We start from the raw sequence: 16,873 nt of genomic DNA, 5'->3' as shown, positions 1-16,873 counted from the left end.
CCCCCCCGAGATATTTTGTTTAATTTTTCTCAACTTTTATTCATTCTTTATCGGATTCCGCGTTTTGCGTGCTGTAGCTGCGCATACCCTCTGGCTTCCTATCATCACTCAGCGAGAACCAAATTCCAACTTACAGCGCTGACAAGCGAAAAGAGCGGCTGGGGATAAAGAGAGCTTGCCGAGGGTTTATTTTTGTCTTTGATCCTTAGGAAAGATTACTTAAAACCCAAACGCGCCCGTGAACTCTGCGACTCAGAGAACAGAACGCACGCCCGCGTCGTCACATTCTGTGACAACATTGTCTCTGTAAATCTTTTACTCACGGGCCCATCAATGCTTGTGTACCTGTTCTTAGGCTTACTGCACGCATAGCAGGAGACGGTTGTTAGGCGCAAAATGTAATTATACGCGTTAAAGTGGAAGTAAAGCGTCCCAAAAACAAAATCGCCGATCGCAGGCATTATATGGCAGAAGAGACTGTTTTATGGTTCTTCTGCCATCTTTTTCCTGTACGCTCAGCTGCACATGCGCATGGAACCAGCATGCCAAGATGGAGTAGCTCCCGTGCGCAGGCGTGGGAGTTAGGTCATTGGGGCCTCGCCAATCAAGCAGCCGAGCACTGGAAACCTGGAAGAAGACCGGGGAGAAGATGGAAGTGCCAGTGAGGGAGGAGCGCAGCACTGGAGGGGATCGCTATGCCAGGTAAGTCTGCCATAAAGTGCTAATATGCTTTGCATACTACAGACGATGGCTAAAATCTCTGTGGTGGGGTGGGGTGGCTTATCTTTTATTAAAGGAGAACTATGGGGTTAAGTCTTTTCCCCATAGTTCTCCTTAGGGTAACGGGAGGACACAAACTAGCGTCCTCCCGTCACCCTAGGCTCAGTAGACCGCGAGCCTTAGCTCGCGGTATACTGAGACGCCGCAGTATACCGCGAGCAGCTGCTTGCGGTATGCTCAGGCGCCGCAGCTGAAGCGGATCCCGACAATTGTGCCTGGATCCGCCCAGCTGCGTGACTGACAGCTGGCTCTGCCTATCTAAAGGCAGAGCCAGCTGTACCCGCCCCCTCCCCGTCCGTTCCGCCAGTCAGCGCTGGCGGATCGGAGGGGGGAATCCAGCCCCTCCCCTGTCACGGCAGAGAGCCGTGAAAGGATCGAGAGGTGAGCGAACGCCGGTATGTGTTCGCTCACCTCCCGATCTACTGAGCCGACCTGTGACAGTCTCATTGTCACAGGTCGGCTAGAACTATGAGGTGAGTGAAAATCACTCACCTCATAGTTCTCCTTTAATGCCTTTACTTCTGCTTTAAGTGCATTTAACCCTTTTTCATACGGTGCTGGCCGCAAACAGACTCCCGGGGGCTATTTGCCTGTGCAAAATCGACTGTCGCAATTGGAAGGGATTCTTGTGCCAGTGGCCACCCCCTCCAGCCCTGCATCCCCCACCTTGCTTTCCGGGCTCTTCTGACCCTCCTGCGGGACTGGCATCACGAGTGTCAGCAGGTAGCAGGGAGAGACCAGCAAACGTTCATTCGCTGATCTCCTCCCTGCTGAATAAACCCGGAAGTGACGCCGATTGCATCACCTCCGGCTTCTCAGCTGTCATTCCCCGGCTAGTGAACCTGGGGAAGAAACGGAGCAAGCTTGGCATGTTGGGTATCTTTTTACTTGGCACAGCCACACCTTTTAATGTTTTACAAAAAATGTGTATTTTTGAACTGAAATTTTGGGCTTGATAAAGAGTTTTGCTAATATGATGACATAAAAATTTGCAACTGCCGCCATTTAATTCCACAGGCTGCCTGCTTTTGGGAAATATATAATTCGGGGGGGGGCTCCAGGAACTGGTCTAAGGCTCCATTCGCAAATAGCGTTTGCGTTTCTCGAGCGGTTTTCCGTGCACGCAAACGCTAAAATGTTTCATCTGTACAGATTCCGCTTGATTGCGGCTATTGCGATAGCCGCAAACGTGCGGAATCCGTCAAAAAACTGCGCTTGGTCTATTTTGCGCCGCAAAAGTCTGAACAATGCACATTAAAGTGCATTGTTTTTTATGTTTAGAGCGGCCCCGTACGGCCGCATACGCATGGACAACCACTCCTGTGTGAATGGAGCCCAAGAGCAAGCCGACTCCGAGGATCAGGCGACTACAACTTTTTTATTTTTGACCTAGGCAAAAGGGGTAGCCCCACTGCAAGGGCTAATAAAATTTTTACCTGGAGTTCTTCTTTAAAAGAGAACTATGAGGTCACTGAAAATCACTCATAGTTCGAGCCAACGTGCGACAATAAAACGGCTCAATAGATCGGGAAGTGAGCAAACACATAAACGTCGCGCGTCTGGCTCTACCTCTGGATAGGCAGAGCCAGCTGTCACTCACACAGCTGGGTGGATCTCGACGGCATTGTCGTGATCCGTCCCGGCTGCAGCGGTCTCAGTATATTGCGAGCTGTAGCTCGCTATATACTGAGCTTTGGGTCACGGGAGGGCGCTAGTATATGTCCTCCTGTGACCCTTAAGAGAACTATGGGGAAAAACACTTACCCCATAGTTCTCTTTTAACACTTGGGTTGAATAGTTCTCCAAAGACTTGGCAAAACATTAATGAGCAGAAAGGCACCAGGGCAAAGTCAGCTCCCAATAAATAAAATACTGAAGTTGGAGAACGGGTTTAGCACCTTATTGTTACTAAATTACTAGCGGAGAGATTATTTTCAATGATCTGCGAGTGTTTCCAGACAATCCATCTGCTATTTGCCATCAGACACCATAAAACAACGCACAGTATATAGTAAAGATGACTCCAAGTCATACTGTAATTATCAGGTAATATTGACGCAGGTAGATGAGCAGTCACAATGTTTAGGGAGAAGGCGTGGGAGAAAAACACTAGCAAAGGTTGTTTTATCCTAAATACAGAATGAGATTCACCAGCACCTCGTGTTATTAAAGATACACAACATCTGTTGTGAGGAGAGATGGGGCGTACTCTCTGCGGGCTGTCCTCGATCCTCCAGCAAGAAATGATAGGTAGGTGCTCAGAGTGGTATAGGAGAAGTGTTACATAGTTACATAGTATTTGGGGTTGAATAAAGACATACGTCCATCAAGTCCAACCCATATAGGTCCACGCATCATCTCATTCTTAAGGATACTGGTATCCCTGGATATTACAGTCCCTCAAGAAATTGTCCAAACGTTTCTTGAACAAATCTACACTCTTGGCTGAAATCACTGCCGATGGCAGTGAGTTCCAGACCTTACCCGCTCTTACTGTAAAGAACCCTCTTCGCCCCTTGTGCTGGAATTTTTTCTCCACCAACTTTAGGTGGTGGCCTCTAGTCTTTGTAATGGAGTTAATCTCAAACAGTTTGTTGCCAATGTTGCTGTCACCATTGAACATCTTGTACATGAAAATCATATCCCCCCTTAATCTCCTTAATTCCAGCGTAAACATGTTTAAGGTCAGAAGCCTTGTCTCGTAGCTCTGGTCCTCCATTCCCCTAATTAGTTTTGTTGCCCTCCGCTGGACTCTCTCCAGTTCAAGGACATCCCTTCTCAGTACCGGCGACCAAAACTGGACCGCGTACTCCAGATGTGGCCGAACCACCGATCTATATAGGAGGCACAATTATAGACTTGTCCCTGCAATACATCCCCTTCTTAATACAGGACTAGAGCTGCAGCTAACGATTATTTTGAAAATCGATTAGTTAGCCGATTATTAAGTTCGATTAATCGGATAATAAAAGTGAAGTGATATTATAATCGATTATGTCGATTAGTTGTTGCAGCCCTATACAGGACCAGATCTGATGAAGTGTCTGGAAGGAAAAGTGTCTGGGAAGCCATAGCAACCAAGCAGACTCATTCAATCACCTTCATTAAAAAGGTAAATAATAGTATATTTTCTTTAAGGTAGATCTGGATTTATAAATACGAATTATGCTTGTGAAGTACCCTAAAAAAATATAGCTTGCCTTCCTTCCTGGATTATAACAATGCACTTTGTGTGCCTGGGCACTCCTGCGCTCTGAATATCCGCAGTGTGGGACCATCTAAGCTGTGACCGCTAGTCTCAGGGCTTTTGGGTTGAGATCTGGTGGTGTCACTACTGTGCTGCTCATTGTTTTCCTTGCTGGAGAGGAAGCTGTACCCGAGGACCTGGAATGAAATAATCTCCTTGCTTGTAGTTCATTCATTCTGTGCATATGTGCCTCCTCATAATCTAAGGTACTGCTGTCCCTGACTGCTAGTCTCAGGGCTTTTTGGGGTGAGATCTGGTGATGTCACTGCTGTGCTGCTCACTGTACTCCTTGCTGGAGAGGAAGCTGTACACGATGACCTGCAGTGCAAGAATCTCCTTGCTTCTACTTCATTTATTCTGTGGATCTGTGCTTCCTCCACCTCTTCTGCTGCTTCCTCATCATCTAAGACACTGCTGCCCCTGACCGCTAATCCCAGGGCTTTTGGGGAGAGATCTAGTGATGTCATTGCTGTGCTGCTCACTGTTCTCCTTGCTGGAAGGGGAAGCTGTACCAGAGGACCTGCAGTACAAGGATCTCCCTGCTCCTGCCTTATTCATTCTGTGGATCTGTGCTGCCTCCACCTCTTCTGCTGCTTCTAAGGTACTGCTGCCTCTGACTGCCAGTCTCAGGGCTTTTAGGGTGAGATCTGGTGATGTCATTACTGCACTGCTCAATGTTCTCCTTCTGGAGAGAAAGCTGTACCCGAGGACCTGCAGTGAAAGAATGTCCCTGCTTCTGCTTCATTCAGTGGATCTATGCTTCCTCATCATCTAAGGCTCCGCTGTCCCGGACTGCTAGTTTTAGGGCTTTTGGGATGAGATTTGGTGAACTGTGCTCCTCACTGTTCTCCTTGCTGGAGAGGAAGCTGTACCCGAGGACCTACAGTGCAAGAATCTCCTTGCTTCTACTTCATTTATTCTGTGGATCTGTGCTTCCTCCACCTCTTCTGCTGCTTCCTCATCATCTAAGGTACTGCTGCCTCTGACTGCTAGTCTCAAGGCTTTTGGGGATGTCTCTACTGTGATGCTCAGTTCTTCTTGCTGGAGAGGAAGCTGTACCTGAGGACAAGCAGTGCAAGACTCTACCTGCTTCCGCTTCATTCATTCTTTGAATCTGTGCTTCCTCCACCTCTTCTACTTCTTCATCACCATCTTAGGCACTGCTGCCTCCGACTGCTAGTCTCAAGGCTTTTGGGGTGATAACACTATTGGGACAGTCTTTGTTCTCCTTGCTGGATGGGAAGCTTACCTGAGGACCTGCAGTGTATGGATATCTCTAGTTCTGCATTTTTTAATTCTCTGAATCTGTACTTCCTCCACCACTCCTGCTGCTTTCTCAATATTACCCCATCATTTGTGAGATCCCCAGTAATCCAGGGGGCAGCTCTGATATGAGGAAGCAAAAGCCCTGTCTCTATCAAGTGTTCTGCAACAGGACAGATCAAGCCATTGTAAGTCAGTATTGGGAATGAGCTGCAGGGAGCCTACAGTCAGTATTGGAGACTAGGCCCTAACTTGCCTTTTTGGGCACCACAAACAGTACAGGTCCACCTGAAATATACATTGGAAGCATTTCAAATACATTAAGATGCAAACTCTATGGATGTCATCTTTCCGTTTACCTCAATGTTTAGCGCATCACTAACTCTGAATCCGCATGCACAAATCTGCTGGATACCCGATATCCAAGTATATGCCAAATTATGGCACAAGGATAAAGATGGCAGCCTTGGAACATGCACCTTTTAAAACAAGTCCGCAATAGCAGCCTTCATTTTTCTATCCTAGTAGGTTTCTTTTTAAGGAAGCCTCTCATAAAAAGCAGCAGGTAGCCAGGCACCTAACGTTTTTTTAGCCAGGCATCGGTAAATGTTAGCTGCCAGGCTGAAGTTCTCTTATCTCTTTTTTCAACATTCCAAATCACCGTCCTGGAACAGTTGCAGATAAGGAATTATGACATTTCTTCAACATTCCTGATAGGCATACTTTTCTGGGTCAGCGACCTAAAGGACAACTGTACCTTTGGTAAAAGTTGGTCTTAAAGTCATGCCACCACCCCTCTGCCCGTCTGGTTCAATGCTGAACTCTGTGCCTGTTTCAACCATCCTCACCGCACAGTCCTGCTGCAGCCCTACTTCTACCGAAAGATTCCCCACTGAGTCTTCCTCATCCTGCATGTGTGCCATGTTCTCGTTCACTTCTATGGAGAGAGCCATACTTCACAGGACTGCTGGAGGCTTCCATTATTATAGCTCCCCATAGGGAATAAATGGGGGCATGGCATGCTATAGACCAGTGGACCAGCAGAACAACCAGGCAAGTAGCATTTTTTACAGGCGGTTGGCAATGACACTGTATTTTTTAAATGACAGATTTACTTTAAAAACAGAACTAACCACCACACTGTCCTATCACCTAAGCTAATGAAAATACAACTGCATAACTACTGGCCCATACCATCCAGATGAGGATAAGGCAGTCTCCCACCACAGGGTAGGATTGGTGTGCATTTATGTCTGATTTCATGACTGCCATATAAGCTCAGACCTACAAATTATATGGTTCTCTGCAAAAATCAAGTAGAACAATTACTAGGGATGCACCGATACTAGTATAGGTGCCCATACCAAATATTTGGGTGAGTACTCGTACTTGCCCAAATGCTCCCAATACTTATCGTGATACCGGAACTTCCAGTACCAGGAAGCTGGGCGGCGAGTCATTAGCCGCCCCCGGCATTCTGATTGCTGGGAAGCTGGCTCCATGCTCACTCGTCACTAGGGAGCAAAGAGCTGGCTTCCCGGACAATCAGGAAGCCGGGGGGGTGATGACTCGCCCCCCGACTTCCTGATGGGTCTGAAAGCCTCCTCCATGCTCCCTTGTCACTTGGTGATGAGGGAGCATGGAGCCAGCTTCCTGGCCAATCAGGAAGCCCGGGCGGTGGGTAAAGGGCCCCCGGTTTCCTGGTTGGCCAGAAAGCCGACTCCATGCTTCCTCATCACCTGGTGCAGAGGGAGCATGGGGATGGCTTCCCAGGTAATCAGGCTTCCTTAATGGGATTTCCGGTATCGGTATTGGCTAGTACAGAAAAAAAAAAAATATTGGTACTCGTACTCGATACCGAAAAACCGGTATCGGTGCATCCCTAACAATCACTGTGCTGCAAAATTTATTTGGAAGGAGCAGGCCCTGCGTATGTAATAATGCCCCCATGTAGAGTACATATATTGTAAGTATAAGGCGAAAAATAAGGACACCTCTCCAAATCTTTTAGTTCAGGTGATTTGCTACACTATTCAAAAGAGGTTTGGGAAATTTGTGAGCTTCCAACTTTGTGGAAACAGACCCTTCAAGACTGTCCTCCGTGTTCAAAGCCAGCTCCATAAAGACATAGTTTGATGAGTTTGGTTTGGAGGAACCCAAGTGGCCTTCACAAAGCTCTGACCTCAACCGTAATGATCATCTTTGGGATAAACTGAAAAACCAAAATTACCGGCCAGGTCTTCCCATCCAGCGTCGGCACCTGACCTCACAAATGCTCATTTTGGCTGAATGGGTACAAATTCCCCCAGACACCCTCCAAAATCTTGTGGAAAGCCTTCACAGAAGAATGAAGGCTGTTATAGTTGCAAAGGGGGGCCCAACTCCATGTCAATACAAATAGTTTTGGATTGGAATGTTCAACAAGCTCATATAGGTGGGGCGATCAATTGTTCACAAGTTTTTGGCCACACCAGGTGTATTTACAGGCTATACACAGAAAAACGTCTTTTACGACATTATGAGAAGACTAAAGAGATCTCATACTTGCTGGTTAAAGCCGAACTCCAGGATCCTGCTACCTTTGTAACTGCAGACTCCTCCTCCCAAATTCTGTTAACCCAGTGAACAAAATGTATATCTTAGCTCCTTACTTTTCTTAAAATCCAAGATTTTCAGCCCCGGTGATATCATGATGTCCCTCAAAAAAAAGTGTTACTTCCTGGCACCGGGAGGACACACCATAAAATCCTTCTCTCTGCATTGAAGGACACAATGGAGATCTTGATCTCTGTACCAATAGGTTATACTGCCAATTGCAGGAGTAGGACTCTAGACAAAAAACTGAGCTGCCTTGGATAGGGGTGTGGCCACCAGCAGGAGATATCCCCAGAGCCAAGCTTCTTTTTTGTGCCTACATATTCCTGCATGCGGCGGTATAACCCATTGGTACAGTGATCAAAAGATATCTGCTGTGTCCTTTAATGAACGAAAGATACATTCCTTCTTGCTGAATGTACATTTTTCATAATGCAAAGGGCAAGTGGAAATGATGGGTGTGTGTGAGGGTGCACCTGGCACATTAAAACGCCCACATAGCCAGCAGTTAATAAAATTATGTAATTATGTATAGTGGGCGGTTCAGAGCAGGAGTCTGAGACCCCGCCGGGGTTCATCCACAACAGCAAATGGAGATACAATTATGTTCAAGGCTGAGTAACCAGGTAACTTCCCTCTGACCGGCAGTGCCGCGAGGGAGCATTGAGCCGGCTTCGTCATGACCTGTCTCCCGGTTTCCTAATTGGCTAGGAAGCCGGCTTCCCTTGTCGCTAGCCAGCCTGGCTTCCTGGTCAATCAGGAAGCCAGGCGGCACATCATGACCTGTCGCCCAGGTTGGTCAGGAAGCCAGGCTGCCTCACAGTGTCGCAAGAGAACATAAAGATGGTGTTCTTACTATAGAACACCGGTTCCCAGGCAATCAGGAAGCCGGATGGCAGGTAATAAGCCAGGCCAATGGTACCTCGGGATGCTGGTATCGGTATTGGCGAGTACCAAAAAAAAATGAGCGGTACTCAATACCGAAAAACCAGTATCGGTGCATCCCTTGCCCAGGGTATTTCCAGGCTCCAAGTACCAGCCTCCGTCAAGCCATGCAGCAATCAATATTAACCAATAAGAAGATGAAACAAAACTCTGAATCACTCTACGTGACCCGCTCTTAGCTAGTATGGCTGCAAATGAATCACCGCGATTCCATTAGAAAAATGAGGTCACAATGTACAAGAATATCTCTGGAGGGTCTCAGGAATGAAGAGACAGATGGACCCTCGGCTAGTACAATAGAACATGACCTTATAAAGCTCCGTCCGCTAACTGTGGGCTGAACAGATGTCTTACAGGTCTTGGGTTCAATACCCAAAAGGTAGAATATAAACATGGCGTCTAAACATCCATAATGTTACAAATACTATGTAATAATAATAATGTAAATCTAAAGCCCAAACCGTTGGTTAGTTCTGATTGCATAATGAGGAATTAGGACCCCCATCAGGCTTTTATTGCTGTGATCCCTTTAATTGTCCCGCTGTCACTGGGGCTATAAGTCGGGAAAAGTCCTACATTTCGAAGAAAGCGTTAGACCCGCTTCACCCGTACTTCCTATACTGGTAACACTGTGTGGCGATGTGCACGGCCGTGGTGCAACTTTTCCTAGCATCGGAAAGCCAGCACTGGCTATAAAAACACCAGATTACGCGTTTCGGATGAACCTGGTTAGGGGTTACAGAGGCCACGTTTGGCCAAAAGGCTTTAAGCAGTAGTAAACTGCTGTGCGCTGGGTGGGGTTTTGCCATAAAGCACAGCAATTCATGCATGCAAACTAAGGCACACTTACCGTACAAGTGTGCCCTTCTCCAGCGCTGTGCGATGCATTTTCGGTCCTGTGCCGCCACCATCTCCCCTACTTTCCGGGTTCCCAGGCACCCTCATTGGCCATTAGGTGGCCACTGATGATATAACTCCTGCGCACGTACACAAGACTTACCACATTCTCAATCACTGTATACAGAAGGGTCACTTCCCTGCTCCCCAGCCTGCTGAGACAATCAAGGAGAAGCAGCACACTGATGATGTCATCTGTGTTCTCCCCTTCTGTAATTGGGTCCCCTGTGTTAGACCAACAGCGCTGCCAACAGAGCAGGTTCTCTGTTCTGATCGGTTTCATTGCAAGGTGCAAAGGTACTAAAAGTCAACTTCACAAGACCATATATGCCAGGCAAAAATAAAATAGTGAGGTTCAACCTCCAACTCTGGGGGTAGGAACACCCCCCCTGCAAAATACACAAATTAAACCTGCCTAGAAATGTCCACTCCCCCATAATGACAGCTACTCATCAAGGCATTTTCATATTTGCATAACTCCACCCTGGAGCCAGCCCAATGCTTGCATCAGGGCTGAGGGCTCTTCAGAGGCAGGGTGCAATAATGTTATCAGGAAGCTATGTACAGCACCCTGCCGGCCACTCCCACCAGCATTGCACAGAGACCCAGTGATGAAATCATGAGTAGGGAAAGGAGGAACCAATACAATGCATTACTAGGTGTTGTTTTCTATGCATACTAAGCACACCATGCATGTGCAGTGGGGTGCAGAAAAATACAGCATAACGCATGTGGCGTGAACAAGCCCATACAGGTCAACTGAAAAGATTTCGGAATGCTCTAAAGAAGCATAGGAAACATTTCCCGAACACCCGGAAATCCTATAGGTCGGCGCTCCAGCTGTTGTGGAACTTCCTCGGCTTTCAAAAGACCTGCCCAAACACTGTACGTAGGGAACAGCTCTTGGGAGATGTAGTTCTGTAGGCGAATCTACCTCAATATGAACTGTGGAATGTAATACTGGCCACTCTCTGGAGTAGGCAACCTCGGCACTCCAGCTGTTGCGGAACTACAAGTCCCAAGAATCATTGAAAGACCGACAGTTATAGGCATGGCTGCCAGAGGCAAAGTCATGTTGGGTTTTGTAGTTAAAGCCCAGCTGGAGGGCCGGAGTTGCCCACCCCTGCTATAGGTACCCGACGACCATATGTCAGAGCTTGCATCTGAACGTCTGCGAGTACCCCAGCCTGCGTTTCAGACTCATATGCACACACGCCGATGATGGACAGCATAGGCTATCCAAGCTGACACGTATGATTCATTCACCGCGAGCCTTGCCAATGCAAACTGGATTCCAGGCCACAGAAGCAAAGTGAATTAAGCTGCGGCTGAATGGCGAAGGATGGAGAACCGTTCTCGGTGGAGGGGGCATGCCAAATGCTCCGCTGTTCATTCAGCGCTAGGTCCAAATCAGCAAAGCCCGGTTATAAAATGTAAAACCAACAGCAGCAGCATGACAGCTCAACAGAACGGAGGAATGAATAAATACTGATGTGTCAGAAGGCGGAACGAGGTCTCTACGACAGGGAGAGGGATGGGGGGATACAACGAGGACGGCTTGACGGCAAGCATGACATTGAGATCTGCTCCTGGAGGCAAGGGGTTAACGGCACAGACTTTTCCGCTACCATACTAAGGGTACACTCGTGTATTATGACAAAATATAATCCCGTGCAATCAATGACGAGAGGGGTTTTTGGTTTTTTTCTCTTAGCTGGGAATAGACCTCGGGATGGAAGGTGGTGGTGGTGGTGGTGAGGAGGAGGAGGAGGTGGTCATTCAAGAAAAACACACACCCAGCCCCATTAACTCCCCGTGTCATTGATGCACAAGACGATGGTGACATTCTGCAGCATTGCAATGCTCAATAATAAAGTGGTAAGGCAAAATGGATCTATGATCACACATTACGGGGATGAAGGAGAGGGAATAGTGCTGGTGGTGGTGGTAGTGATGGGGGGCGGGGATAACACTGCAACCTTGCATTTTCACAACCACAGAACCGAGATGAATAGAGCTGTGGTACATACAGGCACCCACCACGACCCATCTGAATGGATCCAATATAGTGAATACTTATAGTAAAGAGACCTGCATGGCTGTAGATGTCTATGGGGCAGAGGTATCCTACATAGGAAGGGAGGGGGGATATATCCAAGTGCGGGACTATGGGGTATCCTACCTAGGAAGGGAGGGAGGATATATCCGAGTGCGGGACTATGGGGCAGGGGTATCCTACATAGGATGGGAGGGGGGATATATCCGAGTGCAGGACTATGGGGCAGGGGTATCCTACATAGGATGGGAGGGGGGATATATCCGAGTGCAGGACTATGGGGCAGGGGTATCCTACATAGGATGGGAGGGGGGGATATATCCGAGTGCGGGACTATGGGGCAGGGGTATCCTACATAGGAAGGGAGGGGGATATATCCGAGTGCGGGACTATGGGGCAGGGGTATCCTACAATGGATGGGAGGGGGGATATATCCGAGTGCGGGACTATGGGGCAGGGGGTATCCTACATAGGATGTGAGGGGGGATATGTCCGAGTGCAAGACTATACTGTGCACCCTATAGACTTCGGACAATACGGAGACCCTTAAATGGCTGATGGTGCCTTCTAGGATGGCGAGGACATAATGTGATACAGGTCACACGGTGGGCCTTAGAGCATTTTTGCTTTTGCGCAACCTTGAATGGAGACCTTTAGGTGATCTGGAGGATGAGGACTAGGGAACTGGATGAAATGTTTAGGGGTGGACACAGGAATGGGGGTTATAATGTACATAGTCCTCTAGAAGGCTAGGTGATCTCCAACGTTTTGCACACTTAGCAGCCCCCACGTGTAAGACACTTTAGGGTGGTTGGGGAAGCTCTCGTAATGGTGAAGACCAGCAGAATGTGGGTACCCCCTTGGACTAGAGCAACTGGCTGACCTGGATGGGGATTAACATCTCAATGTTAGCAGAAGGATCAAGCTGGCCCACCCATAAGTAAGATGGACCTCAAGAAATAATTGTCATGTATTTGACATCCCTAGGCCCCCCATATATATATATATAAGGAGTCCTCCATTAGCTGGGTGCCTTCTAGCTCTATGAGGCAGGGCTGACACCTTGCTGTCTGGAGACAGACGGGTCAGGCATACCAAATTCTGGACTCCCATAAACCTATCTATAAGGAGACCTCCAGAAGGCTGGGAGCCCTCTAGGACTATGAAGGCATACATGGGGTTAATGTCTCAGTATTACAAGAAGGACGTATCATATTGTCATGTATTACAGTTTTGCACTCCTAGGGCCCACTATATATATGAGGCTGGGGGCCCTCTTGGACTATGGGGCAGGGTTAAAAGCTTCCTATTTGGAGAAGGATGAGCCCTTTGGTCAGGTATTATAATATTGCACTGGCACACCCATGGCCCCCCTATAACCAAGCTGGGGACTCTCTGGGACTATGGGGCTGGGTTGACACCCTTCTGTTTAAAGGATGATTCCATCTAGGACTATGGGGACCTGGATGGGGGTTAATAACTTTGCATTAGGATAGGTCATAGAGAGAGACCTCCACTGTGCTGGGGGCCCTCTAGGACTATGGGGGCTGGTCTGACACCTTGTAGTTTGGAGGTAGGTGGATTGCATTATTATACTCAACCTGGGGGCCCCTAGGATGATGGGAGCTGGGCCAACGCCTTCCTATTTAGTTATGGATCGGTCATACTGTTATTAGATCTCCCCTAGACTATGAAGGCAGGGAAGATACCTAGTAAGTTGTTGATGGATGGGTCATAATATAATCAGGGGCCACCTAGCACTATGGGGGCTGGGCTGACACATTGTAATTAGTATTATAATCAGGGGACCCCTAAGACTAATGGGGCAGGGCTGACACCTTGCAATGTGGATCATAATCAGGGGCCCCCTAGGGCTATGGGGACAGGACTGACACCTTGTAATCTACATTATAATCAGGGGCCCCCTAGGGCTATGGGGGCAGGGCTGAAACCTTGTAATCAGGTAATGGATTATAATCAGGGGCCCCCTAGGACTATGGGGGCTGGGCTGACACCTTGCAATCTGCATTATAATCAGGGGCCCCCTAGGACCATGGGGGCTGGGCTGACACCTTGTAATTTGTAGATGAATAGGTCATGTCATAATTAGGGCCCCTCCAGGGCCACGGGTCAGGCCTATGTGGAATGAATGAAGGGGGTGCAGTGGTGAGTAGAGGAAGGTGGGGGTGGCAGGACATCGTGGCAGGACATCATGGCATGGTGCAGAGAGAAGACACCCTACCTTCCATCATGGTGGCACTCTCTCATTCCTCAATCTCCCAGGAGGCTGGAGAGGGGAGGGCAGCCGAGCTCCACACTGGAGTGGGGGGAAGGAAGGGGATCCCTGGGTGGTGTTCAGGAGGGCTCCGGGGGCCCCAGGGGTGCGCTGTATCCAGGGGCCCGCTGTCTGCCGGAGGATGCTGAGAGAAGACGGAGGATCACACCGCTGCCAGGAGCCGGCCAATCCCCGCCCTCCCCCAAGTCACGTGCCTCACTCTCGTCAAACAATACACACAGCCGCGCGCGCACCCACCGAGACGCTGACACACACCGGGCCCGTGATCACGTGACGCACTTCTCGCCTCGGAAGGGGGGAGCTGAACACCGGCAATGTCTATGTGTTCCCCTCAAAGTGATCCCCATACACCTGCTGTAAAGTGCTGGTGACCCAATAGATGCAGCTATGTGGGTGTCAGGTTAGCACAGGGGACACAATGGCTGCAGGGATATGGGTGTCAGGGCAGTACAGGGGACCCAATGGGTGCAGGGATATGGGTATCAGGGCAGTACAGGGGACCCAATGGGTGCAGGGATATGGGTGTCAGGGCAGTACAGGGGACCCATTGGGTGCAGGGATATGGGTGTCAGGGCAGTACAGGGGACCCAATGGGTGCAGGGATATGGGTGTCAGGGCAGTACAGGGGACCTGATGGGTGCAGGGATATGGGTGTCAGGGCATTACAGGGGACCCAATGGGTGTCAGGTTTTTATAGGGGACTCAATGGGTGTCAGGATAATATAGGGGACCCCATGAGTGCAGGGATATGGGTGTCAGGGCAGTACAGGGGACCCAATGGGTGCAGGGATATGGGTATCATGGCAGTACAGGGGACCCAATGTAGGGGACCCAATGGGTGTCAGGTTTTTATAGGGGACTCAATGGGTGTCAGGATAATATAGGGGACCCCATGAGTGCAGGGATATGGGTGTCAGGGCAGTACAGGGGACCCAATGGGTGCAGGGATATGGGTATCATGGCAGTACAGGGGACCCAATGGGTGCAGGGATATGGGTATCATGGCAGTACAGGGGACCCAAGGAATGCACCCTGCTAGCTGGTGAATGATACGGATGTCAGAACAGTAGAGGGGTCCTAGTGGAGCGGCCTTGATAGTTGGTGAGGGTATGGGTTTCATGTCTGTAGAGAGGACCCCATTGGTGTGCTCTGCTATTTGATAAAAGATAGGGGTGTCAGGGTATCACAGGTGGGTTCACCTAGCTAATTTGTGAAAGAAATGGGTGTTAGGACAGAAAGGGCAATTCAGTTGGTGAACGATATGGGTGTTAGGCCAGAAGGGGAGACCCAACTGGTGCACTCTGCTAGTTGCTAAGGCATATGTGTGTCAGGCCAATAGTGCAGACCCAGTGGGTTCCCCTTGGTAGTTGGTAAAGGATAAAAGTGTCACACTAATAAATGTCTTTGATTTTTGTGACACCATTGTCCAATAAAAAGGACTTATTCATTTTAACTATTTGGAGTGCTGGTGACCTATTCCAATTGTACACTAATAAATGGGGCACGATGGTTGCACCTTGCTAGTTGGTGAAGGAGATGAGTTTCAGGAGAGTAGAGGGAACCCAATGGGTGCTCCGTGCATGTTGGTGAAGGAGATGGGTGTCAAGAGAGTAGAGGGAACCCAATGGGTGCTCCGTGCATGTTGGTGAAGGAGATGAGTTTCAGGAGAGTAGAGGGAACCCAATGGGTGCTCCGTGCATGTTGGTGAAGGAGATGGGTGTCTGTCCTGAAAAGGGGACACAATGGGTGTACCTTGCTAGTTTGCAAAGGATATAGGTTGCAGAGCAGAATAAGGGACTCAGTGAGTGCACTCTGACACTCTCCATAGGGTGCATTCTGCTTGTTGGTGAGGAATGCAGGTGATAGACTGGTACAAAGGCACCTTACATAGGTGCACTCTCTTCGCTGACGAAGGATGTGGGTGTTAGACCAGTAACAGGGACTCAATAGGTGCACCTTGCTGGTTGGCAGTGTATACAGGTTTTAAAGCAGTAGAAGGACCCTCAATGGTGCAGCATGCTAGCTGGTGAAGAATGTTCGGTTAGACTAGTACTGGGTGCATTCAGCTAGTTAGTGAAGGGGGCGGACATAAAGCAATAAGTCAGCCTGAACTAAAAATGTTTCCATTCTAACAGACAGTGCTGAAGTTCAGACACCACAAGGTACCTGTGTACCAATGTTAGTTTTTGAATCGACACCCCCCAAAAATGGAATCCATGGGCTGAATGAGTAGATGAACCCCCATTTCCCCTATAGGCATTCTCAGAACTATTTTGTGAATGTTTCATAGATACAAGAAAAGGAAATTAAAAAGTAACAACAGATCTACTGGCAGGATCAACAGATATGCAGACTATGGGGGGGGTTACAGAAACCGATAGACAGCCTGCATCATATACAATATGTCATTTTGTTCAGAGTTCCACTTTAATTGCACGTTAAGGTAGGAGGCAAGGAGGGGAGACCATCGATTCCGTCACACGTCATGGCTCTGCAAAACAGAAGCAGTGAGACAGATTTACTATATGATGTCATATTGATTCTAAAATTCCGCCCTCTGCTGGCCATACTCGGCACTGCGACAATGTAAGACCAAAGCAATGCAAGCAATTTTTTTAGCAACTCAACAAATTAGTAGTAATCGTCCACTAGAACAGCCTTTCCTAACCAGGGTGCCGTGGCATCCAGAGGTACTTTGTCAGGGATGCCTTAAAAGTTTAGTTAAAGGAGGAAACTTGATGTGAAGGGGGCTTGTAAAGGGAAGGTAGGGGCTTCTGATGTGAAATGGGGGGGG

At 48.6% G+C, this 16,873-nt stretch overlaps 1 protein-coding gene across 1 annotated transcript in view; it reads right to left on the bottom strand.

Moving 5' to 3' along the window:
• SGIP1 (SH3 domain GRB2 like endophilin interacting protein 1) overlaps window positions 1-14,326 on the bottom strand; it is a 115,698-nt gene extending 101,372 nt beyond the window's left edge. The window contains exon 1 of the mRNA XM_018563096.1: window positions 14,026-14,326. Coding sequence (XP_018418598.1) covers window positions 14,026-14,035 — 10 coding nt within the window. The 5' untranslated portion in view covers window positions 14,036-14,326. The remainder of the gene's footprint in view (window positions 1-14,025) is intronic.
• Window positions 14,327-16,873: the final 2,547 nt, after the last annotated feature.

The sequence above is a fragment of the Nanorana parkeri genome, unplaced genomic scaffold, assembly GCF_000935625.1.
Source record: "Nanorana parkeri isolate BGI_ZX_2015 unplaced genomic scaffold, ASM93562v1 scaffold630, whole genome shotgun sequence".
Classification (NCBI taxonomy): domain Eukaryota; kingdom Metazoa; phylum Chordata; class Amphibia; order Anura; family Dicroglossidae; genus Nanorana; species Nanorana parkeri.
Note: the sequence above shows the minus strand (reverse complement) of the source record. Positions and strands in the feature narration are given on the sequence as shown.